Source organism: Coniophora puteana, assembly GCF_000271625.1.
Source record: "Coniophora puteana RWD-64-598 SS2 unplaced genomic scaffold CONPUscaffold_8, whole genome shotgun sequence".
NCBI lineage: Eukaryota > Fungi > Basidiomycota > Agaricomycetes > Boletales > Coniophoraceae > Coniophora > Coniophora puteana.
Genome location: NW_006913060.1, coordinates 141900 through 167085, shown reverse-complemented (window position 1 = coordinate 167085; position 25186 = coordinate 141900). Strand labels below are relative to the sequence as shown.

The following is a 25186-nucleotide window of genomic DNA, read 5'->3' as shown; positions in this document are numbered from 1 at the left end:
TTGACGTTAAAGCTCTCCGGATGATTGGCGACATACAAATCGTAACATGTGGCGAGATACTGCCGACATACGGTCTGGAGCTCGTATCATCGGCGAAATAGTTCCGTGAAGGGGCCGCCGTCCTTTGACAGCTTCCCTGAAAATGGGCCATGCATGATATCAGCGGAGACAAAAGGGACGCAATTTGATACTCCGCTAGCCGTTTTACCAACTTGCTGTAGCACTGACAGTATTCCGTTCCGGTGCATTGGCATGCATCCATGATAGAGGGTCTTATCAGAAAAGTCTCCATGAGTCGATCGAGGTCAGGCCGCGAGAGTGGCACTCGCGGGTCCAAGAGGCTTCCCCGGAGTCACAGGCATGGCCAGTGTGACGTAAACTGTTGGCAGCGTATACGAGGGGAGGTATGGTCTAAGCCTCCTGCGGTGCGAGTTTACGAAGCGTCCCTAGCTGGCCAATCTCTTTACCTGGAAATATACCCGCATTCGGGACGTTATACACGCTCGAAAGTCCTCAAGTCGATCTCATCGGCTTTCCGTGTCGAGAATCGAGTTCCAAAGAAGATCAACTATCATTATAGGGAAGTGATTTAGGCACGAGGCGGGATGACATGCTTTAATGCACATTAAGGAAACATTGGCCTACCCATGAAAGGGTAAGAGCCGTGGCAGACTCCCATATGCGTGACTTGGAATTGACTTAATTGAGGTACTCGGATGTCAGAGCATCTTCGAGAAAGAAGGTAGTGGAACGAGTGCAGCTCGCTGAGCCGAGCTAAAGCGGAGAAAATGGGGGCCCAAAATACGCGCCCATAGGCTGGGTCGGGGTCTAGAATGGAAAGGACTGTCACCCGCGAACGCATAAGAACCTGCCCTCTGCGTTCACAATAGTAACCCATCTCCCGCCACCGACTCCATTCCAGTACTACCCAACAAAATGAGCCTCCCGGTATGACTTCTTCTCTACTAGGTGGTCCCTCTTCGCCTCACGCATTGACTTTCTGCAGTCTAGGAACACCGACTCCCCGTCGTCTCCTGCACACAGCAGCGTGGTGGACGCACCTAATAGCTCGATTGACAAGGTGAGGGTGCTCTGAACGTTGTTTTCACCTTGACAGCTCACCGACCGCACATGTTTTTGCAGGATACACTGTTTCTTCTTTTGCTTCAAGAGGAAATTGGCCAACGTGGCGTTTCTGACGGCTACGATGTCAAAATCGAGTCTCCTTCAGAGACTACAGCGAGATGGTTGTTAGTGCCTTTTCATCGTATTCATCGCCGAGGGTACTCGTTTCTGACCGCCGTTTAGCCAAACAGAAACGAGTACACGCGAAGAGGAAAACGGTTCTGCCTCCCCGCGTCAATTTGAGTTCAGAATCATGGTCTCCACGGAGACCATCACAGAGACGCGCTGAAGAGCATCGAACAAGGTGCTCAAGCATCCGTATACCCCATGACTTACCACTTCATTAATATTCCTTCACCGTTCGGCCTTGTTTGAGCCCATCCCCACACTCATTTCTGTTCTCCCCTTTCTTCCTCGTCTTTGTCTCTTGCTCACCCACAATACCGACGTTCCTTGCTATCTCTTCTCTATACCGGATCATTCAATAGCCCTGTTACCTGCACTTACGTTTGAATGGAACTGCTTCTGTCTGTATCAACTTGGTCTCGATTGGAAGCGAACATGTTCTAAGAACTTGCGCGAGATTAGGCGTACTTTCTTCTTATAGGTCTAAGATTGGAACAAACCTTGTAGCAGCACAACTTGGGCGCGCCGTGACTTAATCGGATTGGTACGAACGAGGGTGATCTTGGCTTTGAAGCACCGAGGGTTTGATAAGATAAGTAGCACGATGCCGTCCGTAGCGGCCAAGGCTACTCAAAGCTCGTCTTGATACTCCCGATATGATGCAGAGAGGAAGGGCAGGTGGCTGGATGTCAATGTGATGAGCGCGATGAGGGACGTACGGGTATCGCGGCGGACGTTTACATCTTGCGCGCAATCCGGAGACGCGCTGTCCCGGAAGATCCCGGGATCTCTACAGGTATCGCCGTTCGTGTGTTGCACTGCACACGGACCACTGGTCAGATCATCAGCAACTCATTCAGCCGCAAAGGTCGCTAGCATCCGTTGGAATTGACACACAAAGCAGTTCATCAGCGAGGAAAGCAAAAAGAGGAGAAAGGAATTGAACCCGACCCGGATTGAACGGATGACCTTGTGGAATTCCCAGGCTGGAATCACACGCGCTACCACTGCGCCACGGGTCCATGCCGTAATCAGATGCATGCCACTCTATGGACCCACAACTAATGCTCTGCCTTGCATCTCTGATCAAAACTTTTCGGCCCCATTCAGCTTTTAGGCCATTCGACATTTCCTCTCCTTCCGGTCACTCCATTCGACAATGGCGTCTACATCAACAGCGCCGCCTGCGGGGCCGACACATCCTGTCATCTTCACTACCAAAACGCAGTATGTTCTGCCCTCGCAAAAGTTTATGGTCCCGCTCGCCTGGCGGCGTTATCACCTCTCTCAACTCGTCAATCGGGCGTTGTCTCTTCCTTCGCCCGTACCATTCGATTTCCTCGTTCAAGGGGAGATCCTGCGGGGGACGCTGCAAGAATGGATGGTAGAAAGGGGCGTGGGTCCAGAAGAGACGCTCGAGGTGGAGTATGTCGAGAGTGTGCTTCCGCCTACCAAGGCTGCGGAGAGGAAGTCGGAGGACTGGGAGGCTGGAGTAACGTGTGCTGTACCAGGGTACGTCTCCGTCTGACTGTGGAGAAACAGGATGTGAATAACGTGATAACATAACCAGACACTTCGCCACGGCCTCGTATGACGGCCACATCCGCGTATTCGACTACGCCCACTTCCAGACTGCGAAACATACCGCGCGCATACATCCTGCCCCTATCACTTCTCTCCACGTCGTCCCTTTGCAATCAACATCGAGTGACGAAGAGCAGACTTACACGATTTTGACGTCTTCGCACGATCTCACCGCCCGTCTCTCTACCCTTTCTCTCTCCCCGAACTCTCCAAAACCTACCACAACCAAAACCCTCGCCTCTCTCCATCTTCACACAGCGCCCGTATCCCATGTCACCGTTTCGCAGGATGGCTCTACCGTCCTGACCTCGTCCTGGGACACACTGATCGGCGTGTGGGACACGCGCATACCCCCATCAGATGAGGTCCCGGACGATGCGCCGGATGGAGAGCGCAAGAAACGCCGCAAGCTCGCCAAGTCTGGTGAAGAGGAGAAGGTCGTACGCAAGGTCCCGACGGCGGTGCTCAAGTCGCACACGAACCGTGTTTCGGCGGCTGCATTCCTGCCTGGATCAAACGAGAAAGCGGCGTCAGTTGGATTTGACGCAACGGTGAGGACATGGGATGTCGAGAATGGGCTGTGTACGCATACAATCGTGGGTTTCCTTCCGTCTTGTAAGTGTCGAGTGCATATATTGACCAGTGGCCAATTTCAGACGGCACCAGAAAAGCCATTCCTGGCTCTCGCTATGCACAGCACGAACAACGCTTTCGCAGCATCTACAGATCGCAACGTCAGCCTGTTTGACCTTCGTTCCGCTGCCTCCGCACCTCTACTGTCGCTGCCCCACCCAGCCACACCATCATGTCTCGCCCTTCCTCTCGCTGCCGCATCGCATCCAGGAAACCCGGACAACGGAGGAGGAGGAAACGAGAATCAACTGATATCTGGCGCGTACGATGGTGTCGTCAGGCTTTGGGATGTGCGCAGTACGCGCGTGGCTCTTGCGTCGATGCGCATGTGGGAGGCGGGCGATAAGGTGCTGAGCGTGGATTGGAGGGGGGAGGTGGTCGCTGTTGCAGGGGAGGGTGGCGTTGGCGTTTGGAGAGTCGGACGGCAGTGAAATCCCGGCGAGGCGAAGTCATAGCAAGACATCCCCCCAGAAGCCGCCGTCATCGCTGCTAGCCCTCGTTCGTAGTCAGCCGAGCAAGCACCATGGGCGAGACGAGGCCGTTAGCAAGAGCACCGCGAGAGGAAGCTGATATGTCTGATTCACCTGCGCAGACACTCGATCTAAAAGTAGTGAGCACGCTGTGTCTGTCTGTAGACGAGAATCTCATTACATTGAGTAGGTCGAACTCGCGTCGACCTCGAACAACAACATTCCGAATCTCTCGGAGTAAGGCTGGGCTGAAACCGAATAGAGTTCTGCTCCAACATAACCTGAATCTGCATTCGGTAGGTAGTCCCCATGAGCCGATGAAAGGGGCTTATAACGCGTCGATCTTATTCAGTCGTCGTCGACGATCACAGACGATCACCGCGCGTCGCGACTTAGTGATGCCGAGGCATAATCCGTCAGTGAAGGCAACGAACAAGGGCGCTCAAAGTCCCCTTTGATCTTCATTAAAACGAGCAGAAAGTACAGGGTGGCACGGCGGCCCTGTCGAGTTCGTACAACGTCCAAGTCATTCGAGAGGTAGGAAAGGCAAGGAAAAGGGGAGAGGACGCATGGGTGATGACTTCTACTCGACGCGTCTTTGAGTCTGACAAGCATAGCATCCTTGATGTATGGGTGAGTTATGTGCCCTTTACAACGAAGATGACGAACTCACGACCAAAGGAAAACAGTTCCATTTGCATGGCGGGTATATTGGAGGCGAGACAACTTCATTGCTTTCCTGAGCGGATGCTAGAGCTACAGGTCAGCGAACTCTATTCATGAAACGACCGGTGTAACTCACTACTTGGATGGGTCGAAAGGCTCGTCGTTGAGAAGATCTTGGACATCAATACGAGCGCGTGGCATCGATGAAATCTCGCTGTCCGACTGGTTGACGTATGTGTCTTCCGTCCCGCTGTCTTCCGTCGCACTGTCTTTCTTGTCGCTGGGCTCCGGCGCCGCGGGCAGGGCCGGAGACGGGGTGCTGCCCCACAGCAGGGAGTCTTCGAACGAGCCTTGGGCAAAATTCGCGAGCGCATCGTACGTCTATGCAGGTGTCATCAACAACAGCATCGACGAACAAGAAGAGCGTGCAACTTACGGGTGTCATCGGACGAGGTTGAATCGGTGGCAGAGTCAACGACTCCCTCAAGGGCGACTGGGTGCTCACGGCAACGCTCCGTCGCCACTCTTCTATCTCCTAGAATCCCGGTGTCAGAGATGTTCACGTTGGTCTTAGGTTATGGAAGAGGTCACCTACCCTCCGTAAGTCAGGTTCTTCGCATAGTCCCTGGCATTCAGGTCCCCACTGGCCGTATTGGTCGCACGCCTTCTGGATCCACTTTGCGCAACCTTCGCAAAGAGATCTTGACGACGTGATGCCCATGACGCAGGGTTTATCCTGGACAAGTCTTTCATGTCCGGCGCTGGAGGGTCGTTGGCTGGGTAGCAGCCCTGAAAGACGTTTAGTTAGCGGTCGGAAGGCCGTGAGGAAGGCGCGGTGAGCTTACGAAGTGCCCGAAGAGAAGGGAGCCCGCCGTGAGGCCAATGGCGCCAGGCAGGTGAGGTGGGGAGAGGGTAAGGAGAACTCATGACTCTGGGGAGCTTGCGGTTTGTGACTTGCTTTCCACGTCCTACTGCTTCTGAGTGACGGTGCGGGCGGACTGGTTGAATGGGAGGGCTGTCGAGATGGTGAGCGGACGGGGCTCTGTGAGCGCCTTCTAGAACCCCTTGAGCCCAAAAGTCTGCTGGAAGTAATGGTAAACGACAAGGTACAACATCGACACGACGCATGGGCGTACCGGTCAACTCGTTGTCGACGCCACTCACGGCCCGTGGGATGGACTCGCGGGTCACACCCTCGACGCCGGAACTAATCCACTCGTAGTTTGTCATGTTGATCGACGGTCTCACTGAAGGGCGTTTTTGTAGGACGAGGTGGACGTGAAGAATGGGTTGGTTGGAATCAGAGGCAAGTCCCTGGCGAAGCCTCGCTACTCACCTGGGTTTACCTGCCTTAGTAGGAGGCCCGGGGACGCGCCGTTCCAGTCCAGTCATGCCGGCATCCTCCCCTTGTTCCCGCGCACGTCCCCTGGGAAATGCAGGTTCCTCGGTTCTCTCGGAGGTTCGGCCCACAATTGAATTCTGATTTGTTCGGTACCAGCAGCGACGTCAACAAGAGTGAGCGCGGTTAGCATGAGCTTCTACGCTCGCGATATCCGCACGGCGGGCGCCTTATTGGATCAAAACGCCATCTATCTCCCCCGAACTGGTATCCAAGAGAGCCCTGACTGTCTGCATGAAAGAACCTGAGGTGAGCCATTGGAACGGCGCATGCCCTATCTTTTAACGCCCATGCGTATGCATTTGGTATCATTCTACGCAGTTGCTTTGTCGGAATTAAATGCCACCGCCCTTTTGGGCGACTGGCGATGATGTTGATTTCTCTTCGCGATCAGGTGGTCGGGAGGCTCACGCCTTACTCAGGATACGAACAGCAAACTTCCGGAAATTTTACCCGCGACAGATTGTCTGGGTACCCTGAGTTCCCTTGCCAGTGTATCGGGTCTCAAGAGACATAATAATATGGGGTTTGTTTATACGGAAGACCTTGAACGGATTTGGGAGGTATGTAGGCTTAGATCCGACTCGGATAGATCCCTCGCTTGTTTTTTTTCTATGGGAAGGTCCAAACGTGAGGGACGGACTCCAACGCTTGGGTAGCAAGGTCCCAGACCGCTCCGATGACGAATGCTGAATTCTTTCCCGCTTCGTGGTTCTGTATGAACCAAGCGTACAAGGGCAACCCATGTACCCATGCGTAAGCCGGTCTCAACGTCGTAGCAAAGCAACGCGACTCTAATTTGATTGAGCGGCGCGCGATTCACCAGTATACAAGCCGAGTGTCTAATCTGACTGGATTGACTGTTTCCGCTAGTCAAACCCTGAGGACCACTTGTGAGCACCGCGCGCAATCTCCATTTAAGAGAACAGTCACCGAGAAAGAGGTTTCAGATCAAACTCGTTTAGGAGATTGTCGATGCGGAGGACCGACCTCCTCCCCTGGCCATCGGATTCTAAAGGCCGTGATGTCTTGTCTACACAGAATGGTAAAGATCCCGAGGGAACAAGAGGTTCACGGACTACGTCTTCGAGGAATGAGAGGAATACAATACAGCAGCGAAGCAAGTAGACGAAGAGAAACCTTTATGTGACGTACGACCTTTCCCGGGAGCCTCCCATCCCCACCACATCAAATAGGACGTGTTTTATGAGCGCATGATCGAGATCTTGGCTACGTGACTCGTTGCTTACTAGCGCTCATCAATTGTTCGCGCTCTGTCTTTGGTTTGGTGGCGTGATGGCGTTTTTAGCAGGACAACGGGCATGGTTCTAGGGCCCGAAACATAGCTAACGAGTGCTGCGGTGTAGATCTCCGTGTCCCTAATGCTTCGCGCGGATCTGTGTGCTTATGCAGAAATATCATCAGGAACTACTAGTAAAACGTATGCTATGTGCTGCTGAAGAGACTCCGGAGCTTATATACATGCGCAAGTTGGTACACAATAACGTATAAGGTATCTGACTCTAGGGTATAATTCGACATAATCCTCTAGGCCTTAGTGTTTATGCGGCATCGTCGTGAGTCAGATACGACCTCGTACGCTAGAGTCAGATGCTGTTGTGCCACAGACGATGAGCGCTAGGCTGACATAAATCATGGAGAAACATACCGCGAAGTCGGATGTATAGACTCTTTGTTAAGTAAGCGATCGAGCCACCCGCTCCGATCATAAGTAGGAAATGACACCGGAGCCCCACTATCAGTGTATCGACGTCTTTCTACCTTTTTATCCGCTTTGTTCTACGGGGCTGAGTGAGACCGATACCGACTCAATCAAAGTGGAGACTGTACGCACCATGAGGCACCTAACTTTCTCGCAACCCTCCTTGTGGCGAGTCCAGTTGCCGGGATAGTAATCCCTGCGTTTGCTGAGAGTTAACCACTTCTTGCAACCTTTACAGAGGACGCGCTTTGTCTCGAAGATGGCGACATACGGGTCGCTCTGGAGGACTATTCGACGTTGCTCCAGATTACGTAGGTGACCTCCTAAAAGGCGTATCCAGCGTCGCTGAATATCTCGTTCCAGAGTGAAGGGAGGAAGACTTACTGGCACGCAATGCCTCAATGCCCTCGAGAGTCAGAGTGCTGGAGGCCACCCGTAGACTACGAGAGGGCACGCTAGGAAGCTCGGAGTTGATAGCTTTCCGAGCGTGTAGCATGGCGTGTGCCGTCTTTGGGGTAATCGGAGGAACAAAGGCTGAGGAACATAAGTCAAAGGTGGGCATCTAAGCAAGAGGATGAGAGGAATACCAGGTAGTTCGCGGTGTCCACCCCAAGGAGTGTCGGGTAGGTTTGAGTAGTGAACGGTATGGCCGGTATGGTCGTTGATATACATGGGAACCATAGTTGTCTATCGAGTCGAAGGCGGACGGAAGAGGGGCAACGGATAGACTAGTTGTGCAGAGTGAGAGCTCAAACTCACTGTGGTCTCAGACCAAGTATCTAACTGAAGAAGCGGAAAATCTACTCGATCTCTAAACATGGTTGCATGAAGCGGGCTAATAGAATCCGGTAACATTGTCGATGCCACTTGACAGATCGCGTTGGGCGCGGCTCCTCGCGGAGTCGGTTAACTTTTCCGACGGTCAGTTGTCCCGAACAATTCGCCTCGCGCTCCCAGAACTCCTCCACGGAAGTTAGTTATTCCCGACATGTCACGATGTTGGACTAGTTCCGCAAAATTGGGCGACATATCGGAATGTTGATGATATGTTGCGCTTCTTTTTGTGATGGGAATTCAAGGGAGTGGCACGTCAACTGGATGACTCCCAACTTTTTACACACGAGCCTACATGGTACCAGAAACGCCCATATGAAACATTTCAAATTCCAATTTAGCAATCTCTTTTGCTTCGGTCAGATCCTTTCAAGGCACAGGCCTCCGTTGTCAAGATGAGCGCAGTGAGAGAATGACATGTTTCCATAACTTGCTAACCATTGAATTTCAAACGGATTCGTTCAGCCCACACCCATCATCCCCTAGTTCACAGCAGGGTCCCTAACCCTGTGGAGAAGAGAGCATAGATCTGTACCGATCGATGAGTGAGGCCCAAGACGTACGCGCAATACATTATTCCTTAAGAGTAGCTGGTTCTCCCCTGCTAACGCCGGTGAGAGCTGTCGTCGTGCCTTTCATACCCTTCATTGACCGCAACCAAGGTTTACAAATATAAAGTTAACTCCGTGCCGTCGGTCTAGATCTCTGAACAGATATGTCCGAGTCAGCGCCGCCGCAAGCAGACGATTGACACCAGCTCTTGTCCCAAATTGAGCGCGCTCACTTCTACCACGGCAAGATGGTATCAACGGAGTCTTGTGTTATTTAAGGTTCAGAAGTTACAGTAATGCAGCCAGATTTGATAAGGAGTGCAGAAGAAGCGGGGTAAACGTAGGCCGGGTGGCATGAACAAAACGAGGGCAACGAATGTAATTTGCGTGGTAAGAACCAGGGGTGCGCGAAAGGCAGTACTATGAGCGTGGTAATTACTAGAAATGGCATTTAGAGTTGGCAATGATGAGGAGGAATTACTTACAATGTTTATTTCTCCTACAGAGGACGTAGACCAGGAGAGAGGAAGCCGAAAGGCCGGAGGAGACAGAGCAAAGGACTGCATAGTATCAACGGTTTAGATCGCGAACAGTTTTTGATAAACAGCCACTTGCCTTCGCGATTTGCGTGTATAGTATGTAGCCATTAAGCACGATCCAATCATCTCAACAGGGCTTCTAGCTTCTCCGCCAGTATTTTCGCGAAGGCTAGGACGTAATCTTGTTCCCTCGGAAGAGGGACCGTGCCGGTGGGGGTGTTTGGGGGCTGGCGCTGAGTGAACATGTCGCGTCGGATGTCCTGAAAGACAGAAAAGATCTGATGGACGTTGGCGAGGGAAATGCTATAGAATGTCGAACGAGTCTGGGTGATCACCGACGCTTTAAAGCGTCTTTCTCTGCCGAGTCACGTCGATCGGCTGCGTATGTTCAACCATCGAGGCCTGGAAAGATCCTCAGATAGAGCTCTTTGACCCTTGAATGATACGGGGCTTCTTTGGGCTGTTTCCCGCTCGCGAGATATGTCCAACAAAATTCAATTCAGTCTATCGGAAGGCACGCGGTTTCGCGAACGCAGGGCATGCACCGATGCAATTTTATTGATAATATGAAAGGGCCCATACCACGGAAGCGCGATGCAGTTGAAATACTTGACATGTACATACGTCACATTTATTATGACAGAAGTTTCGAGGGGCACTTTGATGCGCGCTGCATCGTACCGAATCTCCGCATCCCTTGCTCAAACCAACGAAAGGTTTTCTCACTCATCGAATTGTCATCGAAGGCAGTGCGCTTTGTAGGATGATTTTGGTAAATCAGACGAACGGCATCCCTTTAGCACAGTAGGGTTATCCAGTTACTTAATACCTTTTGTGGTGTTTATGACCGTCAGGTATAGTGAACGGACTGTCAGTGTCTTGGAGTCCCGCATCATGCATCAACTCTGAGCATGGCCGGCATTTTCCGTGGCGACAGCTTTGCCATAACGGGATCATCGATCATCGAATCCGATCATTGCTGAATTACAGCACTCCGAGTGCCACTCCTGCCTATCGCTCGCGTTCGCTCTCTTGTCCTCTCTTCTTCATGCTTGCCACTGGCCTGGTAACCTGGCTTCACTACCTATCTTCTCTTGTGGCGAAACACAGTGGATCTGATCAGGACTTTCATCGCGGACTTGATCCCGAACGAATCATGCTTGATGAGAAGACGCGCGACCCTGAACTCCTTTCATATCTCAGATCCACATCATGAACATTGTAATGCACAGGACAACAGGTACTCATTTGCTCCTAAAGTGAATAACGTACCATCTGACCGAGTCTCGACCTCAGTCGTTACTACGACTCCACTCCCAGGGTGGGAGCCAGTTCATTTGTCGCCCTTCTTCGGTACCTCGATCTATGATACCCCGCGGACGGTTAGGTTCCGCTTGTTGCGTCTGTCAGGTGGGGCACCAGTTATCGAGATCGAGACCACTTGCTGCGGTGTGCGGGTGCCGTACGTACGTAAATCCCGACCCGGAACCTGTGCCCCGTTCCATGTTGGTCGCATCCGCGTATTTGGCCGATGCGACGCACGGGGACCACGGGCCAAGCCACCTGTCCGCCGACTGGGGTTCGTCGCCTTTCTCGAAAACCATTACTGCTTATGTCTTGGGTGGTTTCGAAGGTGACAACAGTCTAGCCGACGCCATAGGGGATCGGATAACGGCACCCATTCGGCGATATTTATAACCCAGGTCTTTAATCGTTTCTGTGAAAGAACAAGCGACATGTCGCTTGTTCTTTCACAGAAACACAGGCAGGGAGTACTGCTACAGGATCCTCTATGCAGCAATGTGACCAGATCCTCTGCTAAATGCGGCCTTTGCGGTTATGTCGTTGACACCCCCGACTTCGCTCTAGAGCCCTGGTTCCAACATAGGAGAACCTGCGGCAGGGTTCGGGAAATCTACGTAAGCGACCTTGCTTTACTTATGGCCCAGGCGCATTATACTGATCTTGTACATAAGGAAAGGAATTGGTGGGCAGACCCGCAGTTTCTGGATGACCTGGAAGCGCTGGAATCATATACGACTCCCCCGAAATCACTCCCTCTTTGGTCGGTAATGTCTACGTCTGCAAACGAAGTTTATGATTCTCATTTCAGGACTAAACAGGCTGGAAAGAATTGCCACCGTACTGTTTAGCTCTCGACAAGCCTCTGCGGACGAAGTCGACGACCACGCTCAAATCAGCAGCCGGCTGAGTTTCCGTTGTAAAGGCGACGTTGCCTAAAGTATCGCCGCTTTCTTCGCTTGCTGGTGTGGCGATACATACCTTAGCCTTCTGTCTTGTGACTCGTACTCTTAAACACCAGAATACACCACCAGACGGTCATTACATGGTCCTTCTTCGCTTCTCCTCTCCCCCTCTCCTCCTCTCCGATTGCCTTCTTGCCCGCCAAACATTCTCAACGATACGCGTCATTGGTTCTACGCTGCCTTTTATTGCACTCCGAACATTTCGAATACGCACACCCTATACCCAGCTATATCACACCCACTCCTTTCACTCGTTCATACGTACTTTGAAGCCCTACTGTGCATCTGTTACTTTCGTTGGTCAATGATATCTCGCGCGTCGCGTTCCTTTCCCGAGCCCGAAATGATGAAGTCCTTTTCAACCTGAGTTTCTGGTATGCAATTGCAAGAGCCAGGTGAATACAGTGAAAGGTAGATGATACGAGTAAATATAACGAAACCTGACGCTTTTCTCCCCGCACTAAATGTTTTGCGACGAGATAAAACGCATAGAGAGGACCGAAGCTTGTGACAGCCCGTTTTCGCTCATAAACTATCTCATTCTATTTCGTAATCTACTTTCTGTCGTGAATGGACCAGAGAGATAGTAGGACCAGGGTAACAGCCACGGCGAGGAAAAGAACGCCGATTGCCTGTATGTTCGTCGTCTTGAGCTACCAATTCTTCCTCGTCTCGCCGAACGTGCTAGATATCTTCGTCAACGAACACGCTCGTTATCCGGGGTTATTGTCCGAGCTGAGTATACAGATAACCTGGAATTACGTTGAGGCCATGCTTATGTAGGAACGTTATAGATACCTACATTATCACGTTTACTTTAGCAGGTACCAATATCTAACGCTCGCGTAATGGAGCGCTGAGAGACATGTTGGTACCTGATAGATGCACGAAATGAATTTGAGCAATAGCGAAAGAGTCGGTTAACGAAGACTGACCAAAGATGATTCAATATCGACACGATATCATCGGACGCGTATTGAAAACGAGAGAAACATGGCTTCTTCAAGCCAGCATATTCACGACCTGCGCAGCTGAGGTCGCTGAGAATTTTGAGTGGAGTCGCTTGAATCTTAAACGCAAGCCGGGTCTGCAATGCGGGATGTTGGAGGGAACGTCGTAAAGAAAGCGAATTATGTATCGCTGCTGAGTCGACGAAGATGTGCATAAGGGCTGTTGAAGCTTTTGGGTTAGTTCTTTTCGCGTCAAATTAAAATTATATTTCATACCTAGAGACGACGCGAGAATATCCTTAAAGAGTGGAGATGTCCTTGGAAGTTTCTAGAGACCCTTGAAAATATTTGCCGCTGGTCGCTAAGGTGTCGGATATTTCTATGGCGGTATTGAACAAGAAATAGAGGTAGAGACATGTGTCACGATGAGGCGGACGAGGCGAAGCTGATTAGCGATGTAGAAATATTGACGTCCAGCTACTGCCACGGATGCATCTATAGATCATGAGGTGAAAGTAAGTAAGGCGCCGACAAACATTATAACGAGATCGCTGAAACGGACGTACCTGGAATCGGAAAACCCGAAGACGTTCCCTCGAGTCCTTGAACTCTCTAAAACAAGGAGGCTTTCGTGGGTGGAATTGTTGGCCAAAGTATTCGAGTTACCCGTCAACGCTGGAACCAATATGAATAACGAACAGCAGGAGGGCTGGGGAATCTTGTCTATAGCTGGTATAGCGCTTAGTTGACCGCGATTTCTCTGTCGTTACTAGCGAATTCTTAGCAGAAGAGCCGGAGGTTCGGGTAAATGGTTTGCGGACTGTCGCTTATTGAAGTCGAAGAACTGGAGAGAATTCCGAGACCAGAATAACTCCAACTAACAACGACGTCAGGAATGAACAGCCAAAGACTATCATGGCGTAGACCAACCGCGTCGTCGTAGCTGTGGCTACAAAATTCGGACTCTACCAGACTGAGAACACGACAGCCATTTGTACTTCTAGCTTGAACGTCGACGACCACTAGTTTCTGTAGTCCATAATTAGTTCACTTTGGTAGGACATCAAGGGGTTTGAGCTTACATGGTTTTGGATAAGATAGTTTGTGATGGAGAACCCGGTTGAATCGATGTTCAGTGCGACGAGCTCTGGGTGGTCGAAAGGAGGTTGAAGTCCGCGAGTGCACTCGAGGAATTGCTTGTCGGAAGAAGTTGAGACCATGTGTACTGCGTGACAGTGGATTTGATGCTTCATGAAAGTGAGGAATTGTATAGGGTATTTTGGGAAAAAGACGAGGGAGAGTCGTAAGGTGGGATGGGCGAAGGCATGAGTGATGGCGCGCAGCGCGCAGGCACAGCGCGGGAAGCGCCCAAGAACTCCAACAAGGGCGCTCGGTGAGACAGGGGCTCATGTCCAAAAAAGGTCTATTTGTCAGCACTCAAAGCTTTCGGTTGGCTGAACTCGGTTCGCAAGTATCGCGCGGCCAATTTCACGAAAGATCTAGTAATGAGCGTGTTTGAAAGCTAATCTACTTGCACACCGAGTAATACGTGGCCATAAATACGATCCCTTGATAATGTTAAGAATAAACACCACAGAGCGTCAGACTGCCTGCCCCATGCTAACGTCCCGGAACCTGTCTTCGTCCTCGCCTTCCCTCGATGAAGGTGTGGGAGAGGGGGAAAGGCGGCGCCTGCTACCTGTCGGCGAGGATGCACGCGAGCCCACTTGTAGAGCAGACAAGAGAGCTGAAAGGCCACCCGGAGAATGCCTTCCATTATCACACCTGCGAGTCGCGAATACCTCGGGCCCGTCGACGTGCGTAACTGTAACCTCGGGTATGTCTGCCCCCTGGACCTCCTTGCTCGCTTGATCACGGGAGTCATCTTTTTGGTACTCCACGATATCCGAAATCATGGTTTCCGGATCGATCCACCGCGCGTCGTCGAGTCTATGCACCGTCTCGAACGGATCCTTACCAAACTCGTCCTCAAACGCGCTGCTAGCACGAGCGCTCAAGTCATCGAGCTCGATGTTTTCCGCACCCACGGGCGCTCGAACGCCGCCAACATCTTCACGCCTCGCAACCTCCCACGGCCCGAGCGAGTCCCCGTATCGGACAGACCTCGCGGATCCTGCAGAACGTCCGCTCGCACAGTTGGCGGAACCAGGAACACGAGCAGACTCGATCCCGAGGCCACCAGAACGGGGGGAACGGCGGCTGCTGGGCTGTTTTCCCGAACCCTTGGAGGGACCATTGAGGTTGTACTCGGACGAGGGGAAATGCCACGCGTGATCGTCCTGCGAGACCATGATGCGCTGGCGCTCGTTCCACTCGCGGAGGTCGAGGAGGAGGCGAGCGGAAAGGAGGCTTGAGAGTCTATTTTTAGTATGTCAGAGGTATTATGGAAGTGGGATGGACAGATAGACGCACGGAAGAGTGAAAGCGTTCAGAAGCTTTCCCAGAAACTGATTCACTATCAGTGTGGAGTCTGGATGCCAATGGTGATGATGCTCGTGGGACATTTTCGCATTGACAACCTACGAATGATGCGAACAACGATCAGCCATCGTGATGTTAAGGGAAGGAGTCCTTTAAGACATACGAAGTTGAGCACCGCAGCGGCGCACGTAAACCCAAAGACGAGGCCGAAATATACTAGACCCTCACGAAACATGAAGAACATGATGTTTTTCGTAAAACGCCGCTCGCGGTGCGTCTGTGACCATAGGGCCATGATGCAACGTATGGCGGTTAGAATGGTTGCAATGAGCTCGAAGGCGCAGACTAGGACAGAAAGTACTTCGTCGACTAGGAGAATAATGTATTCAGCACCAAGACGATTCATTGGAAGGTAGCATACCTCTATAATGGTTCATTTGTCAAATGTTGGGACACTGTTGTAATCAAATACGACGTACGTGGGGCTAATCCTCGGTGGTGTTCCGGGACATGTTTCTTCGGATGCATGCCACTACAATTCAGACGTGAGGTGCCGCTCGCACGTGAAGAAACCAAGTATTCACCAGATCCATAGCCACGCAAGCAAGCGCGATCGAGCCCAATGAAACGAGTATGGGTTTGCTTCTCGCCCAGACCGCCCACGTCCTCGCGGTAAAGATAGCTGGAGGACGCCAGATGATCAGCAGAAGTTTGGCACCCCGCAGACGAGTACTCACTCAGCACAGACGCCCTTCCGGCTACGCTCAGAAACCCAACGACTTTATACCACACATTGCAACCGTCGATTAACCCAGCGATGGCGAGAAGGTAGATCACGTTGGCGATGAGGGCATAGCGGCAGCAGATGTAGAGGATGGTCGAGAAGCGGAATCTGCTCTGCCAGATGTGCTTCACCTCGAGCGGGAACGTAAGGGCGTAGTCGTAGTACACCAGTGCTGACGGGGTGCGAAAACGGAGATAAGACATATGAAAGCTCGTGATAACTGAACGGACACGTACCAATGCTAGACCATTGTATACAGTATTGCACAAAGCTGCTTGGTCCAGGTCGGTCAGCCCACACCTTCGGACAATGGACTCGGAGATACTCACTGCGTCCTGGACATGGCCTACCGCGTCATGGAGAAAGGGGAGCGGAGCCAGCTAGCGGATGGATATGGTCTGTTTATTAGCGACCAGATGCCCAGCCGGATCGACCGCGCGCTCTCCGTTCTCGGTCTCAGTGTTTGCTGACTACTCCACAGTGGCGGTGCCCTTGCTTACCAAAAGACGGAAGCAAAAGTCAGCACCACGTGATGTACAGATGATGCGTTACCAATATAAGCTAATATATGTTCGAACCTCCAAAAATCGCAATGTTCCGGTCGATCAGCGCTAATCTTCTGTTCGAGCCTCCTTTTCGTGAACTCTTTCACTTCTCGTTCTTCTTCTGCATTCTCGCGATAGCGTTAGCCTCAGCGATACTACACAGGCACCGTCCTGGCCCCTTGTCGTTAGGATGCTACGTTGGCCCTCAGCGACATGGGATCCGAGTCCGACGGGGCCCATTCGGCGATAAGCCCTTAGCCGGAGATGAAAAGGTACCTAGCACCCTCATGCGCTGGCAACCTCCCAGTCAATGAGGCTTTATCTAACAGCTATGTATGCTCGCTGCTCTCGGCGCGCTTGGAGCCAATGGTAAGTGGTTCGTGGCTGTCCGCCGCAGAGTTTGAAAACGGATGTGCGCCAGATATGTTCTATCCGGCACTGGTCAGCCCGGCTGCGCTGCTTGGGAGGAAGAGTCCCGATGGAGACGTCCAGCCTCATATTGGACAATTATTGACCGACCTTCAACAAGGGCAATCGACGAGTGTGAATGTAGCTTTCTGTGGGGAAAGTCGGAGCCCTCAAAGCTGGGATTGTGACATGATCCCTCGATGTATCAACGCGACATACACACAAAGTGATCCGCGATCGACAGCATGGGTTCCAAAAATAGGGGCCTTTTTTTACATCAGGATGGCTTGGATAATCCGCGAGTCCCTGCCAGTGTGTCTGACTATTAGTCGTCGTTCAGAGCTTACAATCGAACCAATGCCTGTATGCTTTACTAGCAGATCACGACCTATCTTTTCCTCTGGTAAAATGCCTCTGACAAGCAGCCTCAAAGGCAAATCCTTTTGTCCTACATCGAATGTGAATTGTACATCACTGACTGCCACTCTCAAGCTTTCTCTCGGTCCACGTCAAGCATCTGTTCTACAATGACACCATAAGTAGGCAGAGTCTTTGGCGGAAGTAACAGCGACTCACTTTCTCGAAACATTTATCTCCTAGGCTTTTCAGCGTGTTCACGCCTGTTGGTAGTGTTCTGAAGTCGCCAACTATATGACCATAAATTATCACATCCACGAAAACGACTATTCAAATGACCGTTCCTGGTGGTCGAACTGTCTCGCTCAGTCAACCTCTAATGAGTGCAAATCATGATATTAAACTTGGAATACGGCTCCCTGACTCTCAGCTCGCTGCATGAACAGATTAATGAAAAGGACGACAATCATGGGCATTCTGCATCACTGCCATCAATATGACAGAGGATATAAAGGAAGGCAATGATTGAAGATGCGATTCAGTAGGGAAAGCGTTGGTATTGAAGTTTACGACGTATGCCACGCAACCTTGCCATTATCAATGTGAAGACGGGCAAGTTTCAAACAACCACAGATTGGTATTACTAATAACTGAGTGATAAGAACTAGGTCAGCAACGCTCTCGCAGGAAGCTATAGCAGCACCACGCATTAATGGAACTTACAACAACGGGTTCTTTGGTTTGCGCACCCCAACAACGGACGGAGGCGCGTCCAAGTATTTGAAATAGGCCTTCAAAACGCCTGGAAACCTTTCCTTGAAACCAATGAGGGTTAGCTTGATGAGAATATTGTTCGGCGCTTCTGGTGAGCTTACATCAGATAACGTCCTATCCCCGAATGCATAGCTGTAATGGTATCTGAGGTCGACCTGCCAGTAAGGCTTTTGATTCGGGATCTGAGTACCGACATCACAGCCGCACTGCTGACAGCAGCCTTGCTCGATCTTTAGAACCGGGCTTTCCTCCATGATTTGGGGACACCAGATAGGTGGTAGCTCTGGCGTTGGTGGAGTAGGACTCGTAGGACTCGGCGGTCTAGTCGGCGTGCCAACAACATCAGTGACTTGTCCGTCTGGAGTCCAGACACGGACAGACGGAGGCTCTGGAGTTGGGGGAATAGGCCTTGTAGGCGGGGGTGGTCTACTCATCGTTAGCACATGCTATTCCTCCGTCCACCTGCTGTATTTCACGGATATCCTTTGACTAGAGACCAGAGTGCTGTTACCCACCTCCCTATTCTGAGACGTTCAACCAACATTGCATGTGAACATGCAGCCCCAGACACGAGGATAAGGTTCGTTGATCACCCTTGTTGCGCGACTTCTAGCCCCTCAGATACCGAGCACGCCTCGGACTAGGTTCCGTCTCCAATATATTTCAATCCGAGGCTCGGGTATCGAGATTCATGCAGTTCATCGCTGTGTGTTGTAGGTACGTAACATAATTTCGCCACTCGCCTTTGATATTTGGGGCGCGGACACAAATTAGGAAACGGATCGGGCGAACATTCCACATTCCGCATCTCACAAACGACAGGAACATGCGGGACCGCATTGACGCCGGGACGGAATCAAATTTGCTGATTAGAGGCGCTCTCGCTTAGTTCAAGAAGTCGAGACACAAGCATCACGGTTGTTTATCTTTGTTGGAAACAAACCTGACCCTAGTAGGGACGAATTGACCGGGCGTCAGTTTAGTGGCACGCCCAGATAAACCATTATTATAGCTTGGACCTCGTTCGAACTCGTTCGAAGTTTAGGCCCTTCCTTCCCTTCTCCCCGCCACAATGATTCTTTCTTTATCCCCGAAAAGTCGTCAGCCTACCCTCCACCGCGACCAAGTTCCCAGCAAGAATCCTCGCTCTGACATTGTTCAGTGTAGCGTTGGGTGTTGTGACTTCGAAGCTGAGGAGTACGACCTATCTGCTTGGTTCGAACATAGGACGACCTGCAAAAAGGTCAGGTGCCTCTACGTGAGTACTTCGCTTCGTTATCCATTCTCGCTTTTGGAACTAACGGCGGCATGATGGTTTCGTAGGACTTGGGACAGTCACGTCCGTCTACACCGAGGCAAGAATCTCCGAGTCCTCCATCGTCCCCAAAGCCATTCTCGTCTACGTAAGTAATACGTGCCGTTTCTTACCCGGTTTGTACTTACCCCTCCTTTGTTTCAGCATCCGCAAAGTGGCTTCCGGCGTCTTCAGGTCACGTAGGTCGACACTGAACAGCAGCTACGAAGACGATGATGACTCCCGCATGGATTTTTGGTGCATGGGCGAGGACCTCTAGCATGCCACTATCCGCTCGCTACACTTACTGCCGTCGCTTGCTCTATAGCGCCACCCTCGTTATCATTTGACACCCGCATTGTTTTGCTTTATCCCTCTAAATACCACGCTCGCTATCATCAAACCATGTCTTCTTACTCGTCATCTCTCTCTTTCTCTCAGAGCATATCTTTCTACTATCCTTTCACCACCGTCGCTCCTGTACAAGTACAGCTCGCATTCTCGTCACTCATTCACAGTTCTCCCTTTTCAATCCTTCTTGTACTTCAATCCATCGCCACGCACTCAGCGTTCATTCCCATTCTCATAGTCACTCTGAGAATGTTGTTTTAACCTACAGTCTTTTTTATTGGCACCCGTTCTTCATTATCGACATTGCTGTCTTTATATGTCACTGATCAATCAACGTTATGGTCATAAAATCAACGACTTGCGCGAATATATACCACGGCGTCAGCCTCGATCTAGGAAGCAACCTATGAGCTTTCTACTAAGCGTTCAGAACGTCTACGTAGCTTGGGGCATTACAAATTGCAAAGAACGCTCGGCCAGATTATCCAACGCGCCCACAGGACATAAGGAGAAGTCCGCTTCTCATAGGCGGCGCACGTATGTCTTACGGGCTGGATATTTCCCAAGATTATTAACTAAATATCAGTCTGAATCATATCGTCAACTACAAGAAAGGTAAAGCGCAGCAACGACGTACTGACCTGGTCATTAGCCAACAATCAAACTTTGAAATATCACCAAAGGCTAACACTTGGCCCGCATCTGCATTAACAGCGGAAGTCGTGACACACACCTCTCGGTAGTTGATAGAATAAGTATTCAGCGGCGATCAAGGTAGAGTTCTTAACTACGACTCAGTCGAGATACCTAGCATGAGTAATAGCTAATCCAGGGAAACGCATCTGTATCGAGCATCGAGAGACTGCGTGCAAGAGCTTGCAAAATGACTGGTAGGTAGAAGGAGTCCTGAAGCATGCGAGATCAAGGGTGATTTCATGCTTGTCGAACAAGGCCCACGAAAAGTAACACATCTTACACCAAACAAGAGCGCAAATCAGCTATGAAAAGCAAGCTAAGTTTTAGAGTAATTCTCGAAGATGGTAGAGCCTGATCCTCTGGGCATCAATCTAATTTATTGAAGGGACCAGCGCGACTACCAGAAGGAACAGAAGTATATATTTTCTACTCAGCACATGAACGCAAAAAAAAACCGTTACATGCAGCCCGCGTCAATGATGGTAGAGGAAGTATAAGTGCACAGGTCGTATTATTTGTATCTCTGTCAGACCGTTTATTGAGCCAAGGAGATGTTAAGAAAGAAATGGAAGAGAACTATCCGCTCACACGAACCAACGTGAAATTGATTTTCAAATTAGAGCAACGTATATCGACGCAAAATCGACGATATTCTCGGACGGAGATTACGACTTTCTTCGTGAGCTACTAGAGACTTTCCAGTGGTTCGTCTGAGATGCCCCAAGGCGGTGCGACTTTGAGTGAAGCTATGTGGTCGGATATTGGACTAAACCTCAACAGCCGGTGCAAGAGTACCTGAACGAGAACCTGCTTGCGTGCAGAAAATCCCCAATTATTCCTCTTGAATTTATAAAACATATCATTCGAACGTACCACTATTCATGGATCGCCACGGATATGCGGAATGCATGCACCAGACATCCATGAAGCACTCTTCGACAGGTATTCGAACAGTTAATGTTGCGGATGCTGGAGCATATCAAGAGAAACGTATAAGTTAGTCAAGTTTCAGTTGCAGAGTAAATTTCCTCACCTCATAATTCTTGAAAGCTATAATGTCCAGTGCCATGGAAGAATATAGATGGCAGAGACCGTATAAGCGGACGCTTCATGAGAGTATGAAGGGGACCTTCGTCAACGCAGGGGAAGGGTAGCGTGACAGTGGGGTCTTGTTCGATACACGAATAATTTCTAAAAGGTATAAGAAGTTGGTCGACCTGGCGACTCAGGAAATACAGAGCAACGAACTTCACGTCGCTACAGTGAAGCCTCCTCGATGATATGGACGGTGTACTCGGGCTTGAGTCCGTAGGTAGATCATAGCTAGTGGTATGTGAAAGCGTGGACGAAGAGTCGTCAGCCTGAGTCCAAAACATGCAAGGCAAAACGTATTCATGACCAGCTGATTTCTGTATCCGAGTCCCAGTGAGCAGGTATCGCCCGATCTCTGGCGGTGCTTGTGCTGTAAGTGAACTGCAGGTAACCCACATTTCTAGTACACTCCTGGCAAGGCCGCGCAAGTGCTGGTGTTCAAGTTGCATAGGCGATGCTTCATGCTTGATTGGAATAGATGTTGAAGCAGGAGGATGTAACAGAGAATGAACGAATAGAAACTAGAACAGTCAGGAGGGAATTCAAGAGGGTGAAGGGACAAGAGATCGGGAACGACGACGCGAGCAGCTATCGACAAGAGCGTCAGAGTGGAGCGAGACAAGTTGCTGAGGCCGTAAAGGGAAGGAAGGAGTTGACCTAACTCGAATACCGGAGAACGGAGAACGTATCTCGACGCCCCTTCCGCCTCCCTTTGCTTGTGAAGAAATCGATTTAAGGATGATCAGAACGCGTGTACATTGATGCTGAAGGTACTTCTATGCTACATGATTCAAGAGTCCACTAGAGCAGCGTCACTATCGCCGCTCATGAGATAGTAACGCTACAACGTATAGTCAAGGACAACAGTCTTGCTTCAAACAAACCCACCGGCCCCAGCAGCGCTCGCGTCAGCGTCAGCCCCACTTACAGCTCTCTCCTCGTTCACTGTCCTCGCATCGCGCTTCCGCATGGCGAACACCTCCGGCCCACCAACGCCCGCGAACACCTGGTCGCCTTCCACGTCTTCACCTCCAGGCGACTCATCAACGTCCACGACACCTCTAGGAACCACCTCTCTCCCCGCCGACGACACCCGGGTATCCGTCCTCGTCAGCGTCCGCGCAGCCTTAACCGGATCCCCACCAAACCCGAACCCATCCTCCTCCCACGACTCCAGAGTCGCGAGGTCATCCTCGAGCTCAGGATCCAAGTCGACGGCGTTGAACGTATCGACGTCCTCGCGCCGCGCGGCTTGCCATGACCCAAGCCCTGGGTTGCGCCCATGCCCAGAGCCCGAGCCCGGATGGCCATGGCCGGAGGAACGCTGATTGGAGGCCGATGGTGGCCCGGCCGTGGTGCCAGAGAGGGGGAGGTCGGGCGAGTTATATAAGGAGGTTGAGAAGTGCCAGGCGGTGTCGTCTTGTGAGATCATAACGCGCTGGCGCTCTGTCCGTTCGCGGAGGTCGAGGAGAAGGCGGGCGGAGATGAGGCCGGATACGCTAGTGGGCTAAATGTCGGAGTTTGATTTGAAACGAATAGATAGAGACATACGGGAGAGTGAGCGCGTTGAGTAGGCGTCCGAAGAAGTCGTTTGGCTGTGTAAGTATGGTAAATCGACAAATTATCATACACAGGCAATGTTCACATACGTTCACTTCCTGCATGGTCATCAAACGTAGTCAGTTATCGATGGGGTACGCTTGAAGAGAGAGATATTCACAAAGTTGAGGATCACAGCCGTAAATGTGAACCCAAACACGAGGCCAAAGTAGATCATGCCCTCGCGGAACATGAAGAACATGATGTTGCCCTTGAGGCGGCGCTCGCTGTGTGGATGCATGCGGAGTGCCTTGATGCAGCGCCAAGCGGTGAGCGCTGTTGCGAGGCATTCAAACACAACGACGAAAACGGAGAGGAGGTCGCCAACTGTAGGTGGTATATATTAGTACCGAGGGACGCTGCATGAAGGATACAACGCATCCGTACCTCTGAAGAAGACAACAAAATTAGTATATGACATCGACCGCAGTGGGGGAGAACGTACATTTGATCAGTTTTACTTGGTGCTCCCGCACACTGTTCGCTCGAAGCATGCCACTACGAGCGAATAGATGTGTGTCAGCAATTTTACTTAGGGCAGACACTAAAATATGCGCACCAGGTCTAAAACGACGCAAGCCAGCCCAATCAAGCTCAGCGACGCCCCAATAATATTGTTTCTACCCCAAACGGCCCATGTTCGACCGACAAAGATAGCTACAAGAGACGAAGAAACTTCCTTGAGCAACAGTCTTTATGAGGCGAGGTAGAGTAATACTTACTCAAGACGGAAGCTCTCCCTGCGACGCTCAGGAATCCAATGACCTTGTACCACCCATCACAGTTGTTGATGATGCTTGCTATTGCAAGGAGATAGAGCACATTTGCGAGGAGCGCATAGCGGCAGCATATGTAGAGAATAGTGGAGAAGCGAAACCGGCTGTGCCAGATGTGCTTGAGCTCGAGTGGGAAGGTGAGGATGTAGTCATAGTACAGCAGGGCTACACGACGCCGTCGAGAGGATGTGAGGGTGTAAGGAGCAAACCGATATTGCACGGTAGCGGGTGTTTCAAGTTATGAGTTATCACAAAGCTGAGGCGTAAGCGGTGACGCACCGAGACTGGCCCACTGGATGGCGAATCGCACAAAGCTGTCGCGACATTGCGCTCAGTTGAATGGCCTGCTTAGTTCATAGACCAACGGGAAACGTACTGTGCGTCCGCCATGGTCTACGTTGACATCAATGGGGGAGAGAACGGAGCGAGTGGGTCTTCATCGGCGTGTTTATAAGACTCTGAGCTACGGGCCCCCCTTTGCTCTTCGGTTGATCTGCCAAATGGGTTATTTGACGACGTAACATTGTGGAAACACGTGATGCCGAGATGCGGTGTTGCCTAGCGCGTCTCCCCGAGATGTTTCCCTCGCTATGTTTTCGACATCCTCCGCGTCAGCATCGATTGATGCAAATCCTATCGCTGTGGTTTGCGTTTCATCCTCTCACTCCTAGCTTCCTTTCTCAGCAACCACCAACTACCTGGTCTGGCACCCCGAGGACCCCGACGTAGTCGACCTCACCCAGCCTCGTATAGTCCTGTGGCATTGCGAATAGGAATAGAATACTCATTTCCATACTCTTTACAACCCGTAAAAAGCCCAGTAGCACCTCATAGAACCGAGGGGCAGCCATGACCGGCCTCCCAGAAGAGCCAGAGCTCGCGCAAACGCATGGGCAAACGACAGGACCCAGCCAGGGCGTTAGAGCCCCGCCGAAATCAGGACTACCCAAGCCAGCTACAATGCCGTCGCTGGCCACGAAGATCAACAGTCACGCCGCTGTGCTGACCGTGCCAACCAGCGGAAAGCTCGACACACCGACACTTGAGTCGGCGAAGCAGTATCTAAAATCAGTGCAGTGGATGGACGAAGGCGAGTCTTTTCAACCCGAAGTCATTTCCGCTGCACTAGCAGCATTCGCAGGATCTGCAACTGCCAAGGCTGTCACTCGCACAGCACTTGTCTGCTACGGAGTAGCCTTAG

General features: G+C 51.2%; 11 protein-coding genes and 1 non-coding gene across 12 annotated transcripts; 6 read left to right on the top strand and 6 right to left on the bottom strand.

Moving 5' to 3' along the window:
- Window positions 1–757: 757 nt before the first annotated feature.
- Window positions 758–1454, top strand: CONPUDRAFT_166261 (uncharacterized protein). The gene is made up of 4 exons (XM_007771703.1): window positions 758–948; window positions 1007–1081; window positions 1144–1250; window positions 1309–1454. Exons 1-4 carry the CDS (start codon window positions 937–939, stop codon window positions 1412–1414), a joined length of 300 nt encoding a protein of 99 aa, XP_007769893.1. The 5' UTR covers window positions 758–936; the 3' UTR covers window positions 1415–1454.
- Window positions 1455–2192: 738 nt separating this feature from the next.
- Window positions 2193–2273, bottom strand: CONPUDRAFT_t68. The gene has a single exon. It is a non-coding gene; the product is annotated as a tRNA-Trp (tRNA).
- Window positions 2274–2410: 137 nt separating this feature from the next.
- CONPUDRAFT_58242 (WD40 repeat-like protein) lies at window positions 2411–3899 on the top strand (the record flags this gene model as incomplete). Its single annotated transcript, XM_007771552.1, has 3 exons — window positions 2411–2763; window positions 2822–3431; window positions 3492–3899. 3 exons carry the CDS (start codon window positions 2411–2413, stop codon window positions 3897–3899), a joined length of 1371 nt encoding a protein of 456 aa, XP_007769742.1.
- A 1144-nt stretch (window positions 3900–5043) lies between these two features.
- On the top strand, window positions 5044–6535 carry CONPUDRAFT_137845 (uncharacterized protein). Its single transcript, XM_007771702.1, has 5 exons — window positions 5044–5630; window positions 5711–5910; window positions 5960–6043; window positions 6103–6252; window positions 6325–6535. Exons 3-4 carry the CDS (start codon window positions 5995–5997, stop codon window positions 6249–6251), a joined length of 198 nt encoding a protein of 65 aa, XP_007769892.1. The 5' UTR covers window positions 5044–5630; window positions 5711–5910; window positions 5960–5994; the 3' UTR covers window position 6252; window positions 6325–6535.
- Window positions 6536–7252: 717 nt separating this feature from the next.
- Window positions 7253–8545, bottom strand: CONPUDRAFT_73917 (uncharacterized protein; the record flags this gene model as incomplete). Its single annotated transcript, XM_007771623.1, has 6 exons — window positions 7253–7400; window positions 7673–7803; window positions 7859–8049; window positions 8111–8260; window positions 8314–8413; window positions 8486–8545. The coding sequence occupies 6 exons, from the start codon at window positions 8543–8545 to the stop codon at window positions 7253–7255; spliced, it is 780 nt and encodes a 259-aa protein (XP_007769813.1).
- Window positions 8546–11148: 2603 nt separating this feature from the next.
- CONPUDRAFT_137844 (uncharacterized protein) lies at window positions 11149–12146 on the top strand. Its single transcript, XM_007771701.1, has 3 exons — window positions 11149–11569; window positions 11627–11715; window positions 11774–12146. The coding sequence occupies exons 1-3, from the start codon at window positions 11387–11389 to the stop codon at window positions 11889–11891; spliced, it is 390 nt and encodes a 129-aa protein (XP_007769891.1). The 5' UTR covers window positions 11149–11386; the 3' UTR covers window positions 11892–12146.
- A 996-nt stretch (window positions 12147–13142) lies between these two features.
- On the top strand, window positions 13143–13744 carry CONPUDRAFT_82897 (uncharacterized protein; the record flags this gene model as incomplete). Its single annotated transcript, XM_007771700.1, has 2 exons — window positions 13143–13362; window positions 13434–13744. Coding segments are annotated over exons 1-2 (185 nt in total), but the record flags the coding sequence as incomplete, so codon positions are not given.
- A 724-nt stretch (window positions 13745–14468) lies between these two features.
- Window positions 14469–15715, bottom strand: CONPUDRAFT_90887 (uncharacterized protein; the record flags this gene model as incomplete). Its single annotated transcript, XM_007771699.1, has 3 exons — window positions 14469–15246; window positions 15301–15407; window positions 15473–15715. The coding sequence occupies 3 exons, from the start codon at window positions 15713–15715 to the stop codon at window positions 14469–14471; spliced, it is 1128 nt and encodes a 375-aa protein (XP_007769889.1).
- A 133-nt stretch (window positions 15716–15848) lies between these two features.
- CONPUDRAFT_58549 (uncharacterized protein) lies at window positions 15849–16363 on the bottom strand (the record flags this gene model as incomplete). The annotated part of the gene is made up of 3 exons (XM_007771573.1): window positions 15849–15991; window positions 16047–16265; window positions 16330–16363. Coding segments are annotated over 3 exons (396 nt in total), but the record flags the coding sequence as incomplete, so codon positions are not given.
- A 1653-nt stretch (window positions 16364–18016) lies between these two features.
- Window positions 18017–18700, bottom strand: CONPUDRAFT_166257 (uncharacterized protein). Its single transcript, XM_007771698.1, has 4 exons — window positions 18693–18700; window positions 18279–18603; window positions 18127–18218; window positions 18017–18053 (listed from the first exon to the last, which is right to left on the bottom strand). Exons 2-4 carry the CDS (start codon window positions 18429–18431, stop codon window positions 18047–18049), a joined length of 252 nt encoding a protein of 83 aa, XP_007769888.1. The 5' UTR covers window positions 18432–18603; window positions 18693–18700; the 3' UTR covers window positions 18017–18046.
- A 392-nt stretch (window positions 18701–19092) lies between these two features.
- Window positions 19093–19751, top strand: CONPUDRAFT_166256 (uncharacterized protein; the record flags this gene model as incomplete). Its single annotated transcript, XM_007771697.1, has 3 exons — window positions 19093–19435; window positions 19501–19580; window positions 19637–19751. The coding sequence occupies exons 1-3, from the start codon at window positions 19250–19252 to the stop codon at window positions 19749–19751; spliced, it is 381 nt and encodes a 126-aa protein (XP_007769887.1). The 5' UTR covers window positions 19093–19249.
- Window positions 19752–22484: 2733 nt separating this feature from the next.
- On the bottom strand, window positions 22485–24375 carry CONPUDRAFT_90886 (uncharacterized protein; the record flags this gene model as incomplete). Its single annotated transcript, XM_007771696.1, has 9 exons — window positions 22485–23109; window positions 23162–23205; window positions 23331–23536; window positions 23597–23598; window positions 23655–23707; window positions 23769–23866; window positions 23932–24150; window positions 24265–24299; window positions 24362–24375. The coding sequence occupies 9 exons, from the start codon at window positions 24373–24375 to the stop codon at window positions 22485–22487; spliced, it is 1296 nt and encodes a 431-aa protein (XP_007769886.1).
- Between the last annotated feature and the right edge of the window lie 811 nt (window positions 24376–25186).

What these genes read in the sequence shown, in the direction of transcription:
- CONPUDRAFT_166261 (XM_007771703.1), top strand. An exon ending in CTAATAGCTCGATTGACAAG is followed by an intron (nt 1,082 to 1,143) that starts GTGAGGGTGCTC and finishes ATGTTTTTGCAG; the next exon opens with GATACACTGTTTCTTCTTTT. An exon ending in GAGACTACAGCGAGATGGTT is followed by an intron (nt 1,251 to 1,308) that starts GTTAGTGCCTTT and finishes ACCGCCGTTTAG; the next exon opens with CCAAACAGAAACGAGTACAC.
- CONPUDRAFT_137845 (XM_007771702.1), top strand. Translation starts at nt 5,995, where the DNA reads ATGCCGGCATCCTCCCCTTGTTCCCGCGCACGTCCCCTGGGAAATGCA. An exon ending in ACGTCCCCTGGGAAATGCAG is followed by an intron (nt 6,044 to 6,102) that starts GTTCCTCGGTTC and finishes GTTCGGTACCAG; the next exon opens with CAGCGACGTCAACAAGAGTG.
- CONPUDRAFT_137844 (XM_007771701.1), top strand. Translation starts at nt 11,387, where the DNA reads ATGTCGCTTGTTCTTTCACAGAAACACAGGCAGGGAGTACTGCTACAG. An exon ending in GCAGGGTTCGGGAAATCTAC is followed by an intron (nt 11,570 to 11,626) that starts GTAAGCGACCTT and finishes CTTGTACATAAG; the next exon opens with GAAAGGAATTGGTGGGCAGA. An exon ending in CCGAAATCACTCCCTCTTTG is followed by an intron (nt 11,716 to 11,773) that starts GTCGGTAATGTC and finishes AGGACTAAACAG; the next exon opens with GCTGGAAAGAATTGCCACCG.
- CONPUDRAFT_166257 (XM_007771698.1), bottom strand. Translation starts at nt 18,431, where the DNA reads ATGGAGGAAAGCCCGGTTCTAAAGATCGAGCAAGGCTGCTGTCAGCAG. An exon ending in GGGATAGGACGTTATCTGAT is followed by an intron (nt 18,219 to 18,278) that starts GTAAGCTCACCA and finishes ATTGGTTTCAAG; the next exon opens with GAAAGGTTTCCAGGCGTTTT.